This window comes from Eulemur rufifrons, chromosome 16, assembly GCF_041146395.1.
Source record: "Eulemur rufifrons isolate Redbay chromosome 16, OSU_ERuf_1, whole genome shotgun sequence".
Classification (NCBI taxonomy): domain Eukaryota; kingdom Metazoa; phylum Chordata; class Mammalia; order Primates; family Lemuridae; genus Eulemur; species Eulemur rufifrons.
Genome location: NC_090998.1, coordinates 2,872,888 through 2,888,703, shown reverse-complemented (window position 1 = coordinate 2,888,703; position 15,816 = coordinate 2,872,888). Strand labels below are relative to the sequence as shown.

General features: G+C 38.5%; 1 protein-coding gene across 1 annotated transcript in view; it reads right to left on the bottom strand.

The window, feature by feature from the left end:
• The window catches only part of CECR2 (CECR2 histone acetyl-lysine reader), a 141,312-nt gene that overhangs the window by 21,497 nt on the left and 103,999 nt on the right, over positions 1–15,816 (bottom strand). Inside the window, exons 3-8 of the mRNA XM_069489862.1 lie at positions 13,451–13,634; positions 12,109–12,248; positions 11,201–11,305; positions 9,155–9,204; positions 8,326–8,495; positions 4,461–4,544 (exon numbers count right to left, since the gene is read on the bottom strand). Of these exons, the coding sequence (XP_069345963.1) occupies positions 4,461–4,544; positions 8,326–8,495; positions 9,155–9,204; positions 11,201–11,305; positions 12,109–12,248; positions 13,451–13,634 (733 nt within the window). The remainder of the gene's footprint in view (positions 1–4,460; positions 4,545–8,325; positions 8,496–9,154; positions 9,205–11,200; positions 11,306–12,108; positions 12,249–13,450; positions 13,635–15,816) is intronic.

Sequence of the window (15,816 nt, the reverse complement as noted above, 5' to 3'; positions counted from 1 at the left end):
GTGAAGCTTTCTTTAATAAACCTTTACAACAGGGAGAAGACCTAAGAAACTTCTGTATCAGATAAATTTTCCAAGGTTTTATACTGTGTACGTTGTAAGAGTGGTCTTAATGTGGGGGGAAAAAGATGAATGCAGACTGCTATTTATACAAGTTACCATTAAACACTGAAACTGCTTTTGATTAAAATTTTGTATTATTTTCTTTACAGTTCTTAAAACCAGTTTAGATTCTCATCTGACTCAGAATTTAGACATGCGTCTTGTCTAGACAGTAGACTTTTCAATGTCATTTTTGCTCAATTACTCAAATTCTATGAGCATAACTTTAATTAAGAGTTGTTGACAAGGTAAACCAGGAGAGACGAAAACAGAGAATTAGCCATTGTTAATTGTACATGTAACGGTGTACTCATACGGAGCCTCAGTAGAATAAACAGAATTCAATCCAGTTCCCTAAAATCTTCATTATCATATAACCAGAGCAGGTAGTTAAAATATGGTAGATGCTCATTCTGAAATGAGCATGCGATGGACATTCAGCAAGGACAATTCTTCCAAGGACTGCAACTCCAGCCACCAGTTCCTAAGTAAATGCCAGTCCAGCACCTTCCCTGAATTCTGCCAACACCCCTCACCCCCATCCCACTTCCCAAGTCCCTAATTATTCCAACTCTTTGGCAACATCTTTACCCAGCTGACAACATATGAGGAAACTACAGTTAACAAACCAACCAACCAAAGTAAAAAAAAAAAAAAAAAAAAAAAAAAATTTACCTTTGCTTTCAGTCATACGTTGACTCAAAAACAAACAAACAAAAACAACAAAAAACCTGCATCAATTGATTAACAAGAGTAGGGGAAAGGGAAGAGATGTGAGGAAAATGAAGCCTTGTCAAAGGAAATATTTTATTCAAAGAAAATAATGGCGATTTCTATATGTTAGACACAAAAATGAGAGAAAAAGCAGGCATATATAACAAATGTGAGTTATTTAAATAACATAATGTACGTGTATTCTGCCCCTCCCCACAGAGAACAGCTGGTGTAAATACGTGAAATATTTTCCCTTCAATCATTACAAGAGTATATTAAATAGGATCAGCATTTTAATGAGGACTGGAGGAAATGCAAGCCAATTACTTATGAAATATTAAGTCACTGAAGACTTGATTATCTAAGTAGACAAACACGGGAGGTATTTCATGTGTTAAGTCAATGCAAGGAGGTAATGGGAAAAAGAGCCAATTACATAACTCCTATTAACATCCATTTAACTTTTTTATAACAAATACGACAATGACTTGTTATTTTTAATATGTAGAGAGAAATTACAAATCAATAGTGCTCCCCAACAAATGGAACATGAACATGAAATTCACAGAAGACACAGAAAACGTGCATGTCTCAGAATGTTCAATATGATCCCATAGAGAAAAAGGCGAAAGCAAATCCATGAAAATGTCAACAGTAATGATTCCTGCACTGTGGGATCACCATGTCTTTTACAGCTTCTAAATGCAGTCTCCAAGTTTTCTATAAGAACATAAATTCTTTCGGACTTACAACAATCCCTTCCAAAATAGACTAGAGAATCAACTAGTATTACATGTTCTCAAGTAATCTAATTTTTATTAACTTTTTACTCCCTCATTTGATACCTGTTAAAAGTCATATTCAAGTACCAAAAGGTTAGAACTTGTGCATTTAAAACAATTTTTTTTTTTCAAATTTATTTAGAGACAGGGTCTTTCTTTGTCACCCAGGCCGGCATGCAGTGGTATGACTGTGGCTCACTGCAGCCTCCAATTCCCCAGTTCAAGTGATCCTCCTCCTCAGCCTCTGGAATAGCTAGGACTACAGGCGCGCACAATGTCCAGCTATTTTTTAAAAATTTTTTGTAGAGACGGAGGGGCGGGGAAGGAAGTGGGGAGTCTTGCTATGTTGCCCAGGCTGATCTTGAACTCCTGCCCTCAAGCCATCCTCCTGCCTCAGCCTCCCAAATCGCTCAGATTAAGGGTGTTGGCCACTGAGCCAGTCCAGCCAGTTTTCAAATTTCTGTGCTAATTTTCAACCCCTTGCCACCACAAGGTAAAGCAAGTGCTAATGACATACCACTAAAGGACAGGATTCACTGTGTAAGGATACTTTTGGTAGGTCTTAACCATTAAAGAGCCAGCACAACCAAATGAATGATAATCAAATAAACCCTAAATAGTTAGAAAAAGAATATACTTAAAAATCTCTATAATGCCATGGTTTCTTTTATCTCAAACTAAAAAGCAGAATAACAAAACACAAAACACTGCCAAGAATAAAAGAAGAAATTTTAGTGTATGATGTTAGACTTTTGCTTGCAGCAATGAAGAACCTCACAGTCTGTTCCGATTACTATGCAATCTGAAGTGTAAACAGGCATCTAGGGGCAGTGAAAAGAAAATAGGGAAGCGAGCTTCCCTGCAGGTGTTAGCTGTTAAGGTGATAAAGACAGTGGAAAGAACCCAACAAGGCCAGGAGCTAGAAAGCCACTGGGGCAGGGGGGAGGATAAATCGAAGTATAATGAAATGAATAAAAATTTAACAGCCCAGCCAAAGACATGGTCTAAAGTAAAACTACTGTCTTCTAAGGTAAAACTTTCTATGACCACTGAACTGTTTAAATATTCAATAAAACAGTGCTCAAAGGAGATAAATGGTTAAAAAATAGAGAGAATATGAGAACTGGCCAGCACTAAGTCTGAACTTGAGAGAACCCAGTTAGAACAATGGAGAAAAGCCTTCTGTGGTTAAAAAAAACAGAGCAGGTGGAGGCAGCTGAGAAGGTGCGCGCATGTGCTTCCTGGACCTTCTGAGAACAAGGAGCACGGATGTTCAACACTTCTACTTTGCTGCTTCTTCCTTAGTCCTGGCTTCTTCCTTTATTTCACTCTTCTTTTTGTCTCCATGATCAAACATATCCTTCCTAGCAATCTAGGTTTCTTGTGGCTCATATCTCGCTCTCACCTTGTTTATTTTAAATCTCAATAAATACAAATACTGAATTCATCCCTTCCTACAGTATGACGCTAGATAATGTCATTTCTCTACTCTTAAGCTATATTATTATTAATATATTAATAGAAAATGAAGCACCTGAACATAGTTGGGTCCTGGGTGCTGCTTGGAAAACCCTTCTATTAATAACGAGTTGTTGCTCCAAACATTCTTTTTTCACCTAACATCTATCTCAAACTCCCTCCTGAGGTCCTCTCTCTCTTCATGGGACCTAAACATTTCCTGCCCCTTCAACTGATTTGTGTCTTTACTTATCCTTTTTTGCTTTCCTTGAGTCTTAGGAGAATTGTGACTGACTGCACCCCTTGGCGAGGCCTTGACGCTTAAGCACTTCATGTTACCCGACAGCAGATCCATCCCCCTTCCCGTTCACGGGCATTTTTCATGCCCAGCTGTTATCTCCAGTTAGAAACAAAACAAACAAACTTGCCACAAGATTTCCTTGTTTTTTATCTTTACTTTTTCATTGTTTTCTTTCATGGTCATACTTCTCAAAAGGACAGGTAACATGGTCATCTATAAAAACTCATCTTTTATTCACTCCCAGCCCCCCTCCACCTGACCTTTATACCTATCATTCTCTACTGAAACAATCCCCCCACCCTCTGGGAGTTGTCGTCTCCTCCATTCTAGTCCTACATTTCCAGTCACAGCAATTTCACTGCTAACTCTTGCTGGGTATTGCTCAATCTCACCTTCCAGTTTTTCCTTATAAAGTCATTTGCCACAGGGTGACCAGAGAGGTATCTTCCTAAATTAAAGATCTAATGACATAACTTTCCTTCCCACTGCCTACTGAAGATATAAGTTTGACAGGGGACTACAAAACTCCATCATTCCAGCATTTTCTTATACTATTACTATATGTTACAAAATATGCCAGCCACATCCCAATATACACTATCTTTGGACCACATTCTACAATGTCCTGCCTCTGTGCTTTTGTTTCTATTATTCCTGTCCTGTGGGATGCCCTCTGCCCTCACCCTCTATGTCCCCATCAAAATACTAACCATCCCACAAGGTGGAGGTCAATGACAGCTCTCCCTGCCACAACTCCCCTTTCTTTGCCCAGCTCTGAATGCTTCCATCTTTGCATTCATGAGCTTCTGTTACACATACATCTGTTATAGTACCTATCATTCTCATACATTATTGGATAAAATCGAAATGTGCCTATCATCCCAAAGGTAAGGAGACTGACTGTAAGATCCCTAAGAGTGTGGCCTCATGCCTTATTTTTATAGTTCCTTCTCTTTCTAGAAAGTATAAGAATGCTCAATAAAGGTTTGAGATTTAGGGAAAAAAGGAGGTAAAATAAAGAAGAATAAAAGAAGTACATGAAATAAAATGTAACTATCCTTTCTGAACACATAAACCTCCTCCTGGCTACTCTCACACACACTCACCTCTTGCTTGATGGATTTGACGGACAGGTGGTCAGACATCCACCTAGGTTGCAACTCTGCCTTTGTGCGCTGTGGACGTTTTCCCTATAGTTAGAAGTGAGGAAAAGAAAGGAAAAGATAGATTAGGGTGTTCTCAGCTACTGCTACTGCTGCTTCTGCTGCTGCCTCCGCCAGTAAAAGAATGCCTGTTAAGGTGCACAGGAACTGGCTTTACCTAAGAGGGAGGGCCCAAGCATACTCAGGACAATCAGGGAAAACGACCACTCAGCTGTGCAAGGTACTGAGCCAGTTTATTCTCATAAAACAACAAAAACCAAAAGAAGTTACAGCCAGCCAAGTGTCTCCTTCGACAGGCTTCATTACTGGTAAGAAACTCCCTTCACTGTTTAATCATTAAAAAATATATATTTTTTCCCCTAATTATTACGGGAAAGCCAGTTTTTATCACCTTCAGCTGAAGAAAACGGCTCTGAAAAAGGGACTTATGAGCAGCTGAGGGTGGACCTCCCCTCACAAGGCAGTTCGGTGGCGGCAGTGAGAAGCGAGAGCAGCTGCCCAGGCTGGGAAGGAAAGGCAGTAAGCAGGAGTGAGGAAAAGACCAGCGATTAGGAGTCAGTGCACCTGAAAGGTCAGAGCTCTGCGAAAAGGCAACAGGCTTGAAAGTAATGACTGTAGGAAATTTCAAAGAAGGAGTTTTGAGATCTAAACTAGGTAATTATTTTGAAGGCCAAAGTTTATTAGCACATGCAAGTTCTGGAACTTTTGTGGGACGAGCTCCATAACTTCACCAATTGAAACCTGGTATTAAAAGGGGGTAAGCAAGAGCCTTCACTGTAAGACAATGTAATTTCACTGACTTCAGCATCAAAAACAAGCCTTTTCTGGATTTGGCTTTGTCGACACTTAATCCAAACTCTTGACTTCTTGAAGAATCAATGAGGTCAGGAATCAAAGGACAGAAAATGGTAAGAGGTGGCTTACAAAACAAACATATTGCAAGGCCATGGGGTAGTATTACTGGGTCAGCAGCTTTAGAAAGCATTTCTAAGAGAAAGAAAGACTACTTCCCAGTGCAGATGCAATGCCAGTTATCAAAAGATGGCATGACCTTCTTTAAGTACTTTTCCCCAAAAGCTACCCTAGAAGTTTCCTCAAATAAGCCTGTAAGTAAGCAATTCTTTTATAAGCTTCAAGACCCTAATAGGAAGGTAATCTCAACTTTCAACAAATGTAAAAACTTACCATGGAACTGTCTTCCAAAGGGATTACACCAGTTACCGTGATAATAGCAAAAGACAACAAAATTCCCACTTCAACTTTGCCAAACGAGAGGAAAATTTACTACAGAGGAACGCACTATTCAATACAGAGGCTGAAAGTGCTTCCTGCCACACTTACCATCACCTTCTGTGGAAACTACCCTTAGTCAACTTATTTATTAAGGACCTAATGTTTATAAAGCTGTCTAACTATTACTTTCTGTAACACTAGCTACAAACACTTCCAGCAGTCTACACCCTCATTAAAAAAAAAAAAAAGGTTATTAAAAAAAACTTTTATATGGTCACAGCAGGCCTTGCCTTCTGATTTCTTTTATTGTTTCAAAGTCTAGAGGGCTATCACATCTTCAAAGATGCATCAAATCTTTTGACTTTCTTCTTGCATTTATTTTGCTAAGAAATGTGGATTTAGTTTTCTACCAAGGTTCCTCATCGCGTAGACAATGGAAGAGGACCAACCGAGTGTCTGCTGATTGCTAAGGACTGTGCTATGTACACTGACTTTTGTTTAATTCCCACAAAAACATGTTTGAAGTGATAGCATTTCATTTTATTAATAAGAAAACTGAAATTGAGGGGTATCAAGTATATAATAACTTATTCAAGGGACAGCTACAACAGGGCGGCACCCTAATTCAAGTTAAATTTCAAAGAAAGGCTCCTGACTTTTCCACTTACCACATGCACCCTTTCCCACTGCCCAGTTCCTCGTGCCTCCATCACATGCTGTATTTTAATATGTCCTGGTGTTGATGTGTGAGAATCACATTCTTTTCTACTAATCTATGTTTGAATCGTAGGCGTTTTTCATTATTAGAACAAAATCTCTCTTGGTTGGTGTGTTTACGATGGGTAGTGTTAACAAAGATAAAGGAAGGAATTAAAAAATGTACATACTTCAAGCAGTTATTTATTTATGTATTTTTTTAAGAGAGAGGGTCTCGCTCTGTCTCTTGCCCAGGCTGGACTGCAGGGGCATGAGCACAGCTCACCACAGCCTCAAACTCCTGGGCTCAAGAGATCCTCCCTCCTCAGCCTCACAAGTAACTGTGACTACAGGCGCTAATTGTTAAATTTTTTGTAGTGATGGGGTCTCCCTATCTTACCCAGGGTCGTTTCAAGGAATCTTCCCACCTCAGCCTCCCAAAGTGCTGGATTATGGGCATGAGCCACTGTCCCCAGCCTTAACTTTTCTTCTCTTGAAAAGAATCAATTCTTGAAATTTTGAATCAAAACTATCAGTTTTATAAGTTTTTTCACTTCTTTCTGCTATCCTCCAAAATCTTGGGTTGAATATTGCAGTAAAACCAAAATTATGAAAGGTTTAAGCTGATCAGGTAAATTTATAGATGACTTAATGTGCCATCAACACGGTCATACAAAGTCATAAAACTATTGCTGTGTATCATAGTTACTTTAAGAAAACTAAATGATGTATTTCAATTTCTAGAAAAATTGGCACTGTGTTAGAGATCATAAAAACTAAATGTAATTATCTTATATGGAATTAAGTGTATTGATGGGGACATGCTGATTTCCTTGATCATCCATGACTATGTGAGTCATTAAGCACTGTTTTACATTCCTGCTATTGTGGAAAGGTAAATTTCTAGAACTTTCTCTAAAGTATCAACCTGTTTAAAATCAAACATATCATTAGATCCATAATAAATGGGGTAACAGATTTGACATTTTGTACTTTCCTGTAGGTAATGCAACAGTAATTTATAAATACTTTGTCTTGAGATTTCATTGGCAAGTGGTCAAATATTTCTGGTGCTCAGTTAACATGTATTAATGATCACAAGTGTTAGCATTATTGCTATGCAATAAGCAAACGGAATGATTATTAAGCATCCACCATAGAAAAGGCATTACATGGGGTACCACGGGTTAAAAAGACGAGTAAGACTTAGTCCCTGAGCCAAAGAAACTTAAACTCACAACGAAATAAAGTAAGGCACAAGGAAACATGTTAAGGAAGAAAATCCTAAAGGCTAGGAAAAATGAAGACAGTTCATGGGCAAAGTGACTTTTAAGTGGGACTTTTGAGAGAGTACTTTTCAAATAGCTAAGGAAATAGAGGGGGAATGATGTTTGAAAATGTCATGAATTAAGGTCTGTATCCATGAAAGTATAAGGCATACAGGTGATGAAACTATAACCTGCCCTGACATTGGAGAAGAGGGTGGAGCCAAGCAAGGAGCTGGCATTAGAGCTACAAAGACAAATGCTCCTCAAAGTTTGTTGCTTAGTAGAAGAGACAGACCCAGAAGATGATTTTTTTTTTTAAAGCATATAAATAGAGGTATGCACAGGGTGACATGAGACACACCTGGGGGCTCAGGGAACATTCCCTAGTGAATCCACAGGAGAAGGAAGTTGTGAAAAGCCACTGTAAGTACTGGTGGGCACTTAGTCCTTCTGGCAGGAGATCCCACTTTAACACAGCAGCTCAGAGAAGGTGAAAGCCTGCACTATTTTCAGGACAGTGGAATGCACTTGAAAGTTCTAATTAATAATCCTTAATGTTCCATCATGCATAACTGAGGGGAGCATCAGTACTCGTGTTACTGTATGTATACCTTCTGGGCAATCATGTTGCAGATCTCAGGCAAGAAGTCCTCACTGAGGAGCTTATAGAGCTGCCGTTCTCGAAGGGAGGTCCTCTCTCGAAAACTCTCAGTGACCTGTCTCCATTCTTCTTCTGTTTGGCACAGGAGCCACCAAGTGCCTTGGCCTGGCCCTTGGGACCCTAGGAAAGAAAGGGATGGATTCACTATAATAGATCCCACTAAGTAGGACCTTTTTCATATTTATTCTCAATTTTATTTCTACCCTGGGTCATAACTAAAACAAAGGAGTCAGAAAAAAAGACTTATTATGGAATATCTAAAGATAATACAAATATAACTACTGTGACTTTAATTAGATTTTAATATCCTAGAAATGCTTAAAGGCATCTACTTTTCTATAAAAATGGCTTACAGTTTGAGCCTTTGCAGAGTTTGCCTTCTCTCACTTACACTGTGATACTGTCAATTGGCATTTCCTTCCTAAATTTATGCTATTTGGATTACAGAATTAAAAATCTAGGTAGGAAACCAATATTTGGCACTGACCATAAAAACCATAATGCCCTGACATTTTAAAAAGGTAGCTCTTTGAGAAGCTGCTCATTCATTCAAATGATTAGGTGTCTATTACATTGTGCCTAGTTAACAGACCATTAGTAAGAAGAGCTAGTCCTGATCTTGAATTGTCCGTCAGATGAACAGATGTGCACAGGGTAAGGTGTGAGGAAGAGAGAACTGAGGAAGGGCAGGAAGGCTAGTTCAAAGGCTAGAGTCACCATCCTAATTTAAATGAATTGTGTTTACTCCATTCATTCTAAACTCCAGCAAATAACATTACCATTTCTTGCCTGTGGCTCAGATGCCAAGGATTTTTCTTCCTGCTTTTCACTGAAACACAGGAAAAGGAGGCACCAATTAAAACAAAGACATGTCCAAAATTGTTCTATGCTTCCCCAAGAAGGTAGACCCAGCTAACTTAATACAGACAGAGAGAATGCCAAGGGAGTAAGGTAAGCAGAGGGAACAATTCTACTAAATAAATGAACCCTAAGAGGTAGGCATGCTGGTGTAGATGGTTAAGTACTGACATAGCTACCCAATGGCATGGCAACAACAATGTGTAAGAAAATATTAACTTAAAAAAATTTGGGGGGGGGGGGGAATCAAACAGATGAATTAAATGTTAACAGTTAAACACCAAGAAAAACTTTCGGGATTCCAATGTCCTCCTCCCTGATTCAGGGCCATGCTGCACACAGGCATATTTAATTTAACCTTACATAAGGTAGAGGTTATGAGTCAGAGTGCCTCCTGTCAACATGTGCCACTTAAAATGTGACCTTGGGAAAATTATTTAACTTTCCCTAAAATGGGGCCATTAACAGTGCCTACCCTCATAGGAATGTTGGAGATTAAGTTACAAAATGCAAAAGGGAATAACACAATAGAATTAAGTATCATTTTCATTCATATCCCTGAAACAGAAACTCTTTGGATATTTTGTTTTCAAATTTCTAAGTGGTACTGTTCAATGTAACTTTCTGTGGCAATGAAAATGTTCTATATTGGTGCTGTCCAATATAGTAGCCACAAGTCACATGTGGCTACTGAGAACCGGAAACATGCCTAGTGTGAATGAGGAACTGCATTTTAAATTTTATTTAACAATACTAAAACAGTGCCTCAGATAGACAGCTATACAGGAATAAAGTCACCAGTAGAGGGTAGCACAAGTCCCTGTACGCGTCTTAAAATGATTCTGTATTCCCAACACTAAGGTACTTTAATCGTTGATACCTATAAGGAAATAGAGATAAACGTAACACAACTTTCTGAATAAAGGAGGACCTATGGAATGCTAGCCAAATCCAGATACAGACTGTGTGTATACAGAACACAAGTAATTATAGGTCATTTCTCACAGATGCTGCTAAGCCGGCAATAGGCAGCTGTGATCTGAAGTCAAATTTCTGGAAAGTTAAGTGGAATGCTGATCAAGTTTGGAAATCTAAAAATCCAAATTGTGAATGATCTATAATTATAATCTTATTTCCTAGAAATATTTCCTAGTGGTTAAGAAGCAACACAGTCAAATCTGGCCAAATTCAAGCATTTAGATTAAGTAGTTTAGACTAAAAGCTGTTTGTGTTCTGTGTTATTAGAATTTTTAAGAATACAGCCTCACTTCAAATCGGTCTATTTTGATAGATCTGATCCCTAAGTATCAAAATTCACATGGCGGAATTTCCTAAAAAATGATCTAAGAAAGCAAATTTCCAAAAAAATAACAGAATCTTTTTCTTTGCTAAATTAAATATGAAATAGTAAAATAGAAGAATATAAAAAAATTTTAAGATTTTACATTTTCTTTATTGTAGGAAAATTGCATTAAACTCAAAATAAAGCATGTTGGGCATGTTAACTATTAAATTCTCCTTAATGGGAAAGAATTCCTAAACTCAGATATGATACATCATTCTTTTAAAATGCTGATTATTAGTCAACACTTAACTTAGGAATTAACTTGCTCCCCCCTTCTGTGAAAAAAGTATAGCATAAAAAATTTTATGACTTAACACTGAACACATTACATTGTCATGCTCTGTCTTGTTCAATATAATCATCATTAAATGCATAACCACAGTCCAATAGAAGAACACGCTTAGAGAGGGTAGGTAACTTGCTAGAAGTCATGCAGCTAGGGCTTTCTGTTTTCTTAGTGCACACTTGCTAATTTCATGAGGACTCTGATTCGGGTTTCTAAGACGTAACTCTCTTGCGCTTCCCATAACACAAGCAAAAATCAAGGATTAAGGAACATTGAAAATTAAGGTCCCTTCCAGCATGCCCCTTCTATGAAAAGAGACTAAGAAGATTTTCTTACCTCAATATAATTTCCTCCTGTAGTTTCTTCCGTTTTGGGGGTCTTCCTCTTCTTTTTCCTGTTTTTCCAGGAATACTTGAGACATTTTTCTGTCCTTTATTTTCCCTAAGAAATAGTGAATAGAAATAGAAATGTTCCGGCATAAGACTGACATGTTACCTACGATTTAAAATTAGTAATTATAGTACTTCTGGCCATGATGTTACAAAAAACAATTGAATGTAGCAGTAAAAGGGAAAGGGCCGAGTAACTTCCAGTTCTTCATTATTAAAATGTGGAACTGACGAAAGCTGAGATTTTGCGGTAGTAAAATGTGCTTAGGATCTAACGCCTTTCTAATAGTGAGCACTGCTCCTAGCAAAAGAAAGCCTAAATAAGAGGTTAGCATCCTTCTGGGATGCTTTGGGAATGAGGCCTCATTCTCTCTTAGAAAGCACTTACTAAAGCTTATGTTTCAGGCACCATTTAAGGCTCTCCTCCTGCTCTTAAACTGATGGATCCTAAGGTTCATAAAGCAGATAAACAATCATAGTAAAAAAAAAAAAAAAAAAAAAGGAGCTCTCAAGGATTGACTATGAAAGATGAAAGCCACTACAGTGAAATGACTGGACCGCTGAAAAGAAACCTGCTGTATAAACTGGACTGTGGAAAGGGTAGTGGCACTCCTTGGGAACCTCCTATGAAGAACTTCAGATAAAAAGACAGTATCTTTCATCATTCTGGTACCAGAAGATTAATCCTTTTTATTTTTACACGAAATAACTCCTTACCATCTCTTTGCAAGGCGTGTCAACACAGTTAATTCCTCCACTACGCAAAAAAAATTTGTGCTGTAGTATTCTGATACATTTAATTTTAATAATATTTTAATATAGTAGCTGCCATAGCCCTGACATTAAAGGAGATACCTGCTCAAAGAGAGTTCTCCATTGGATTTTCCTCCTACTGGGTCCTCTTTGTACATTCGTGTTCCATAGAAATACCAGTAGAGTGCTCCAGAATTGTCTTCACCCAGCGGTTCCACGCGGAGACTGTCTGCATCCAGACCCTAGGGAGAACAGGAAAAAGGGATTGGGGAAATGAGGAACAAAATACAACAGGAGAAAACTAAAATGAGGATTCAAAATTTACACTCAGACATGCCTCATATTTTAAAATGCCCACGTGTCTTATGTAATTTTCAATTAAGGCATACGCAACACAGACAGAATGGGAAGGTGGTACCTTCTTTGTATAACAAGACACGGAAATATTTCAAATGCTCCCTACCCGCACCATTGCCCCCTATTCATCAATTAAAAAGAACCAAAAGGAATACTGATGAACATTTTATCTGTTTGGTTTGGAGTTATTGTTATTTTATGTGTGTACACATGAAAAGAAAGACAATTACAACAGAGTAGAATCGGATGTTGGGAAGGCTTTATCCCACGTGACCCTCTATTGTAGCTCTATCACAACCTATAGCAATTCTTATTCCAGCTGAAATCCAGCAGGATAGCTCCCAGTTCACCCCAGGGTCTGACCTTCATGGGCCTTCCCAATGCTATGACGTCCTTGAGCCCTCAGCAAAGACTGTGCCAAATTACACAATGATTTTTATAATGTGTCCATGTGGGGAGCTGAACTGAGAAGTCATCAACACATTTAATCATTTACCTCTGAACAGAACTAGAAAGTGACCCCCCTATGAGTGAAAGCAAAAACCCACACCCTACCTCTGAGATGCATGTCTAAAATAGATAATGACAACAGGATAAGGGGGAAGGAGAGATATCTACATCTTCCCTCCAGCAGTTTTTTTGTAATGTGTACGTATGCGTACAGAGTATGAACTTCACTAGCACACATGGTTTCAAGTCCTTGCAGTTTTCAATAAATATTTCAGTTATGTTCAAATGAAATTCAGTGGCTAATTTGGTTGCAGTTTTGGCTGATGACAGGAGAATAAATAGGTGCCTCTGGTTGTTCCTACTGCAGCTGGAACTCAGTGCATGGAAAGGAAGACAAAACCAAACTAGAAATTAAACCAAAATAACATACTTCCATATAGATGTATGTCTCCATTTCCTTGGCTACATAGTGGTCATGGTTTCTATATAGTGTTATGGTCAATGAAGAGTCCCAAGACTCTAATACCACAAGCGTTGAACTCTGGCTTCTCTTAGTATCTTTGGATTTTACATTCTGGCTACGTTTCTGATTGCTGGCTTTTTATTGCTCTAGGGAAAGGGCTTGGCAGTTAAGCACCTTGAGAAGATCGAAAACATCATCTGCATCGAGCCGATAATCACAGAGGCGGTGTAGGATCTCCACTCGAGTACGAAGAGGCAGGTCTTGGAAAGTGGATTCTCTCAGAGGGTTGGGTTTCCCTTCTTCAAGCTCCCAACGGTAGTTGATGATGTCCTCTAGGTAGCTGTGGAATGTCTGAGGCCTAACCAGATGGCCCCAAACACAAAAACACATTAGTATGACATAGAGGTAGCTGGGAAAATGAGACAAAGAACTGATGGTTTGACTGCTGGAAAATGTTAACAGAAAGCAGAAATGAAAAACAGTAACAGGAAGCCCCTCACTGAAGCTTCATGTATTAGACTATCTACTTGGATGTTGTAAGTTGCCAAATCTCAAAGAAAATAAATGCATTAAAAGGGATTTTCACAGAACAGGTTGTTTTACTTTAAAGCCCAAACAGCACATTCTGGTGGAATGGATAAAAGTTTTAATAATCAAGATTATGAAGCTGAGGCAACAGTCTCACCCTCTGCTCATCTTATGCAATTCAGATAGATATTCAGTACAAAATTGGGTACATGACCCAGAAAAAAGAAAAAGAAACTGTTAGTCTGCCTAGCTTAACTTCTTAAATTTTAGGTTAAGATACAAAGGTGAAAAACTTCTCCAGAATACAAAGAGATACTCTGGTACGCAAATATATGTATTACACACACAAAATAGAGAGAGAGAGGGAGATTCTTGTTCTGTTGCCCAGGCTAGAGTACATTCATCATTCATACATTCATTCATACATTCATTCATTCATTTTTTTGGAGACAGGTTCTTGCTCTGTTGCCTGGGCTAGAGTACACTGGTGTCATCATAGCTGCTGCAACCTCAAACTCCTGAGTTGGGCAGGGGGAGAAAGAGAGAGAGAGGTTCGTGCCCTGCTGCCCAGGCTAGAGTACAGTGCCATCATCATAACTCACTGTGACCTCAAACTTCTGGGCTCAAGTGTTTCTCCTGCTTCAGCCTCCCAAGTAGCTGGGACTACAGGCATGCACCATCACATCAAGCTAATTTTTTTTTTATTTCTGTAGAGATGGGGGTCTTGCCATGTTGCCCAGGCAGGTCTCGAATTCCTGGTCTCAAACCATCCTCCTGCCTTAGCCTCCCAAAGTGGTAGAATTACAGGTGCTTGTGAGCCACCATGCTGGGCTATAATTTCATATTCTATCATAATATGGATAAACTTTAGGGCATGCTACAAAATACTGTATTCTAAATTTTGAAAATACTCTTTCTATAGAAAACATTTAAGACAGCTTGATGGCAACTTAAAATTTTTTCTTGGCAACTTAAAATTTTTTTTTGGCTAGAGTTTGATTGGCAATTCTATGAAGGCATTAAAAAAAATTTGTTTGTTTTTTAATGAGACATTGTCTCACTATGTCCTGGGCTGTGTTCAAACTCCTGGGCTCAAATAATCCTCCTGTCTCAGCCTCCTAAGTAATTTGGGACTGTAAGTGTGTACCACCATGCCCAGCTATAACTGCATTTTGAGTAATATCTAAATGTGCCATGCATATAAAATGCTATTTCTTAGATGGTTATTCTACATCTCAACTGTTTAAGTATCTAGATATAATTTAACTCATGCTTGATGTGAATTTTTTTCCTTACTAATAATAAAGAAGAAGTCTAAAGAAGTTGTCAATATCATTTAAAATTAAGGCATGTACCATGTTGACTTATAATCTATGGTAGTTATATCTGTAAAAAGAGTCAAAGGAAATACTCATGGAGAAATTGAGGAGACTCAGCAAATAAGAAAGTAAACATTTTGCTTTTTCAAATACAGAAGAAACCTCTTTCCCCCACTATTACTATCTCACTGGGGAAAATGTGAATCTGTTAGTTTATTAAAACGCAGCATAATGGTTCTGAATATCCAGGTTCTCACAAATTTGATTTGATTACAGCACTCCCATTCAAAGCATACGCACTGGCCTATTACTACCCGCTTGAACCTTGGAGGGTTTGGACTGGTTCCTCTCTCCACTGTCTCTGAAGCTGGTGCTGCCCCTTCAGGAGTGAGGAGCTAGGCAAAGAATACTTCAAAAAGGTGGCAAAAAGCAGACAGTACGGTAATGGTGAATTTGAAAATAAAAAGGGGTGATTTCTTTAAAATTGTTTCTAAGGAGCCAGGAGTGTGAAGAAGATAATCTCCCCTTGGTAACAAATCTCTTTATCTACCACATACTTTTGAGAATTTCTAATACACACCAAGTTCTGCAAACAATAAGCCCTGTTCTTTTTTCCTGCAGTAAAACAAAATAATGAATCCGGCGCGAAGACCATTTCCCTAGAATGGCAGCTCCACTGGAGGACGCTGCAGA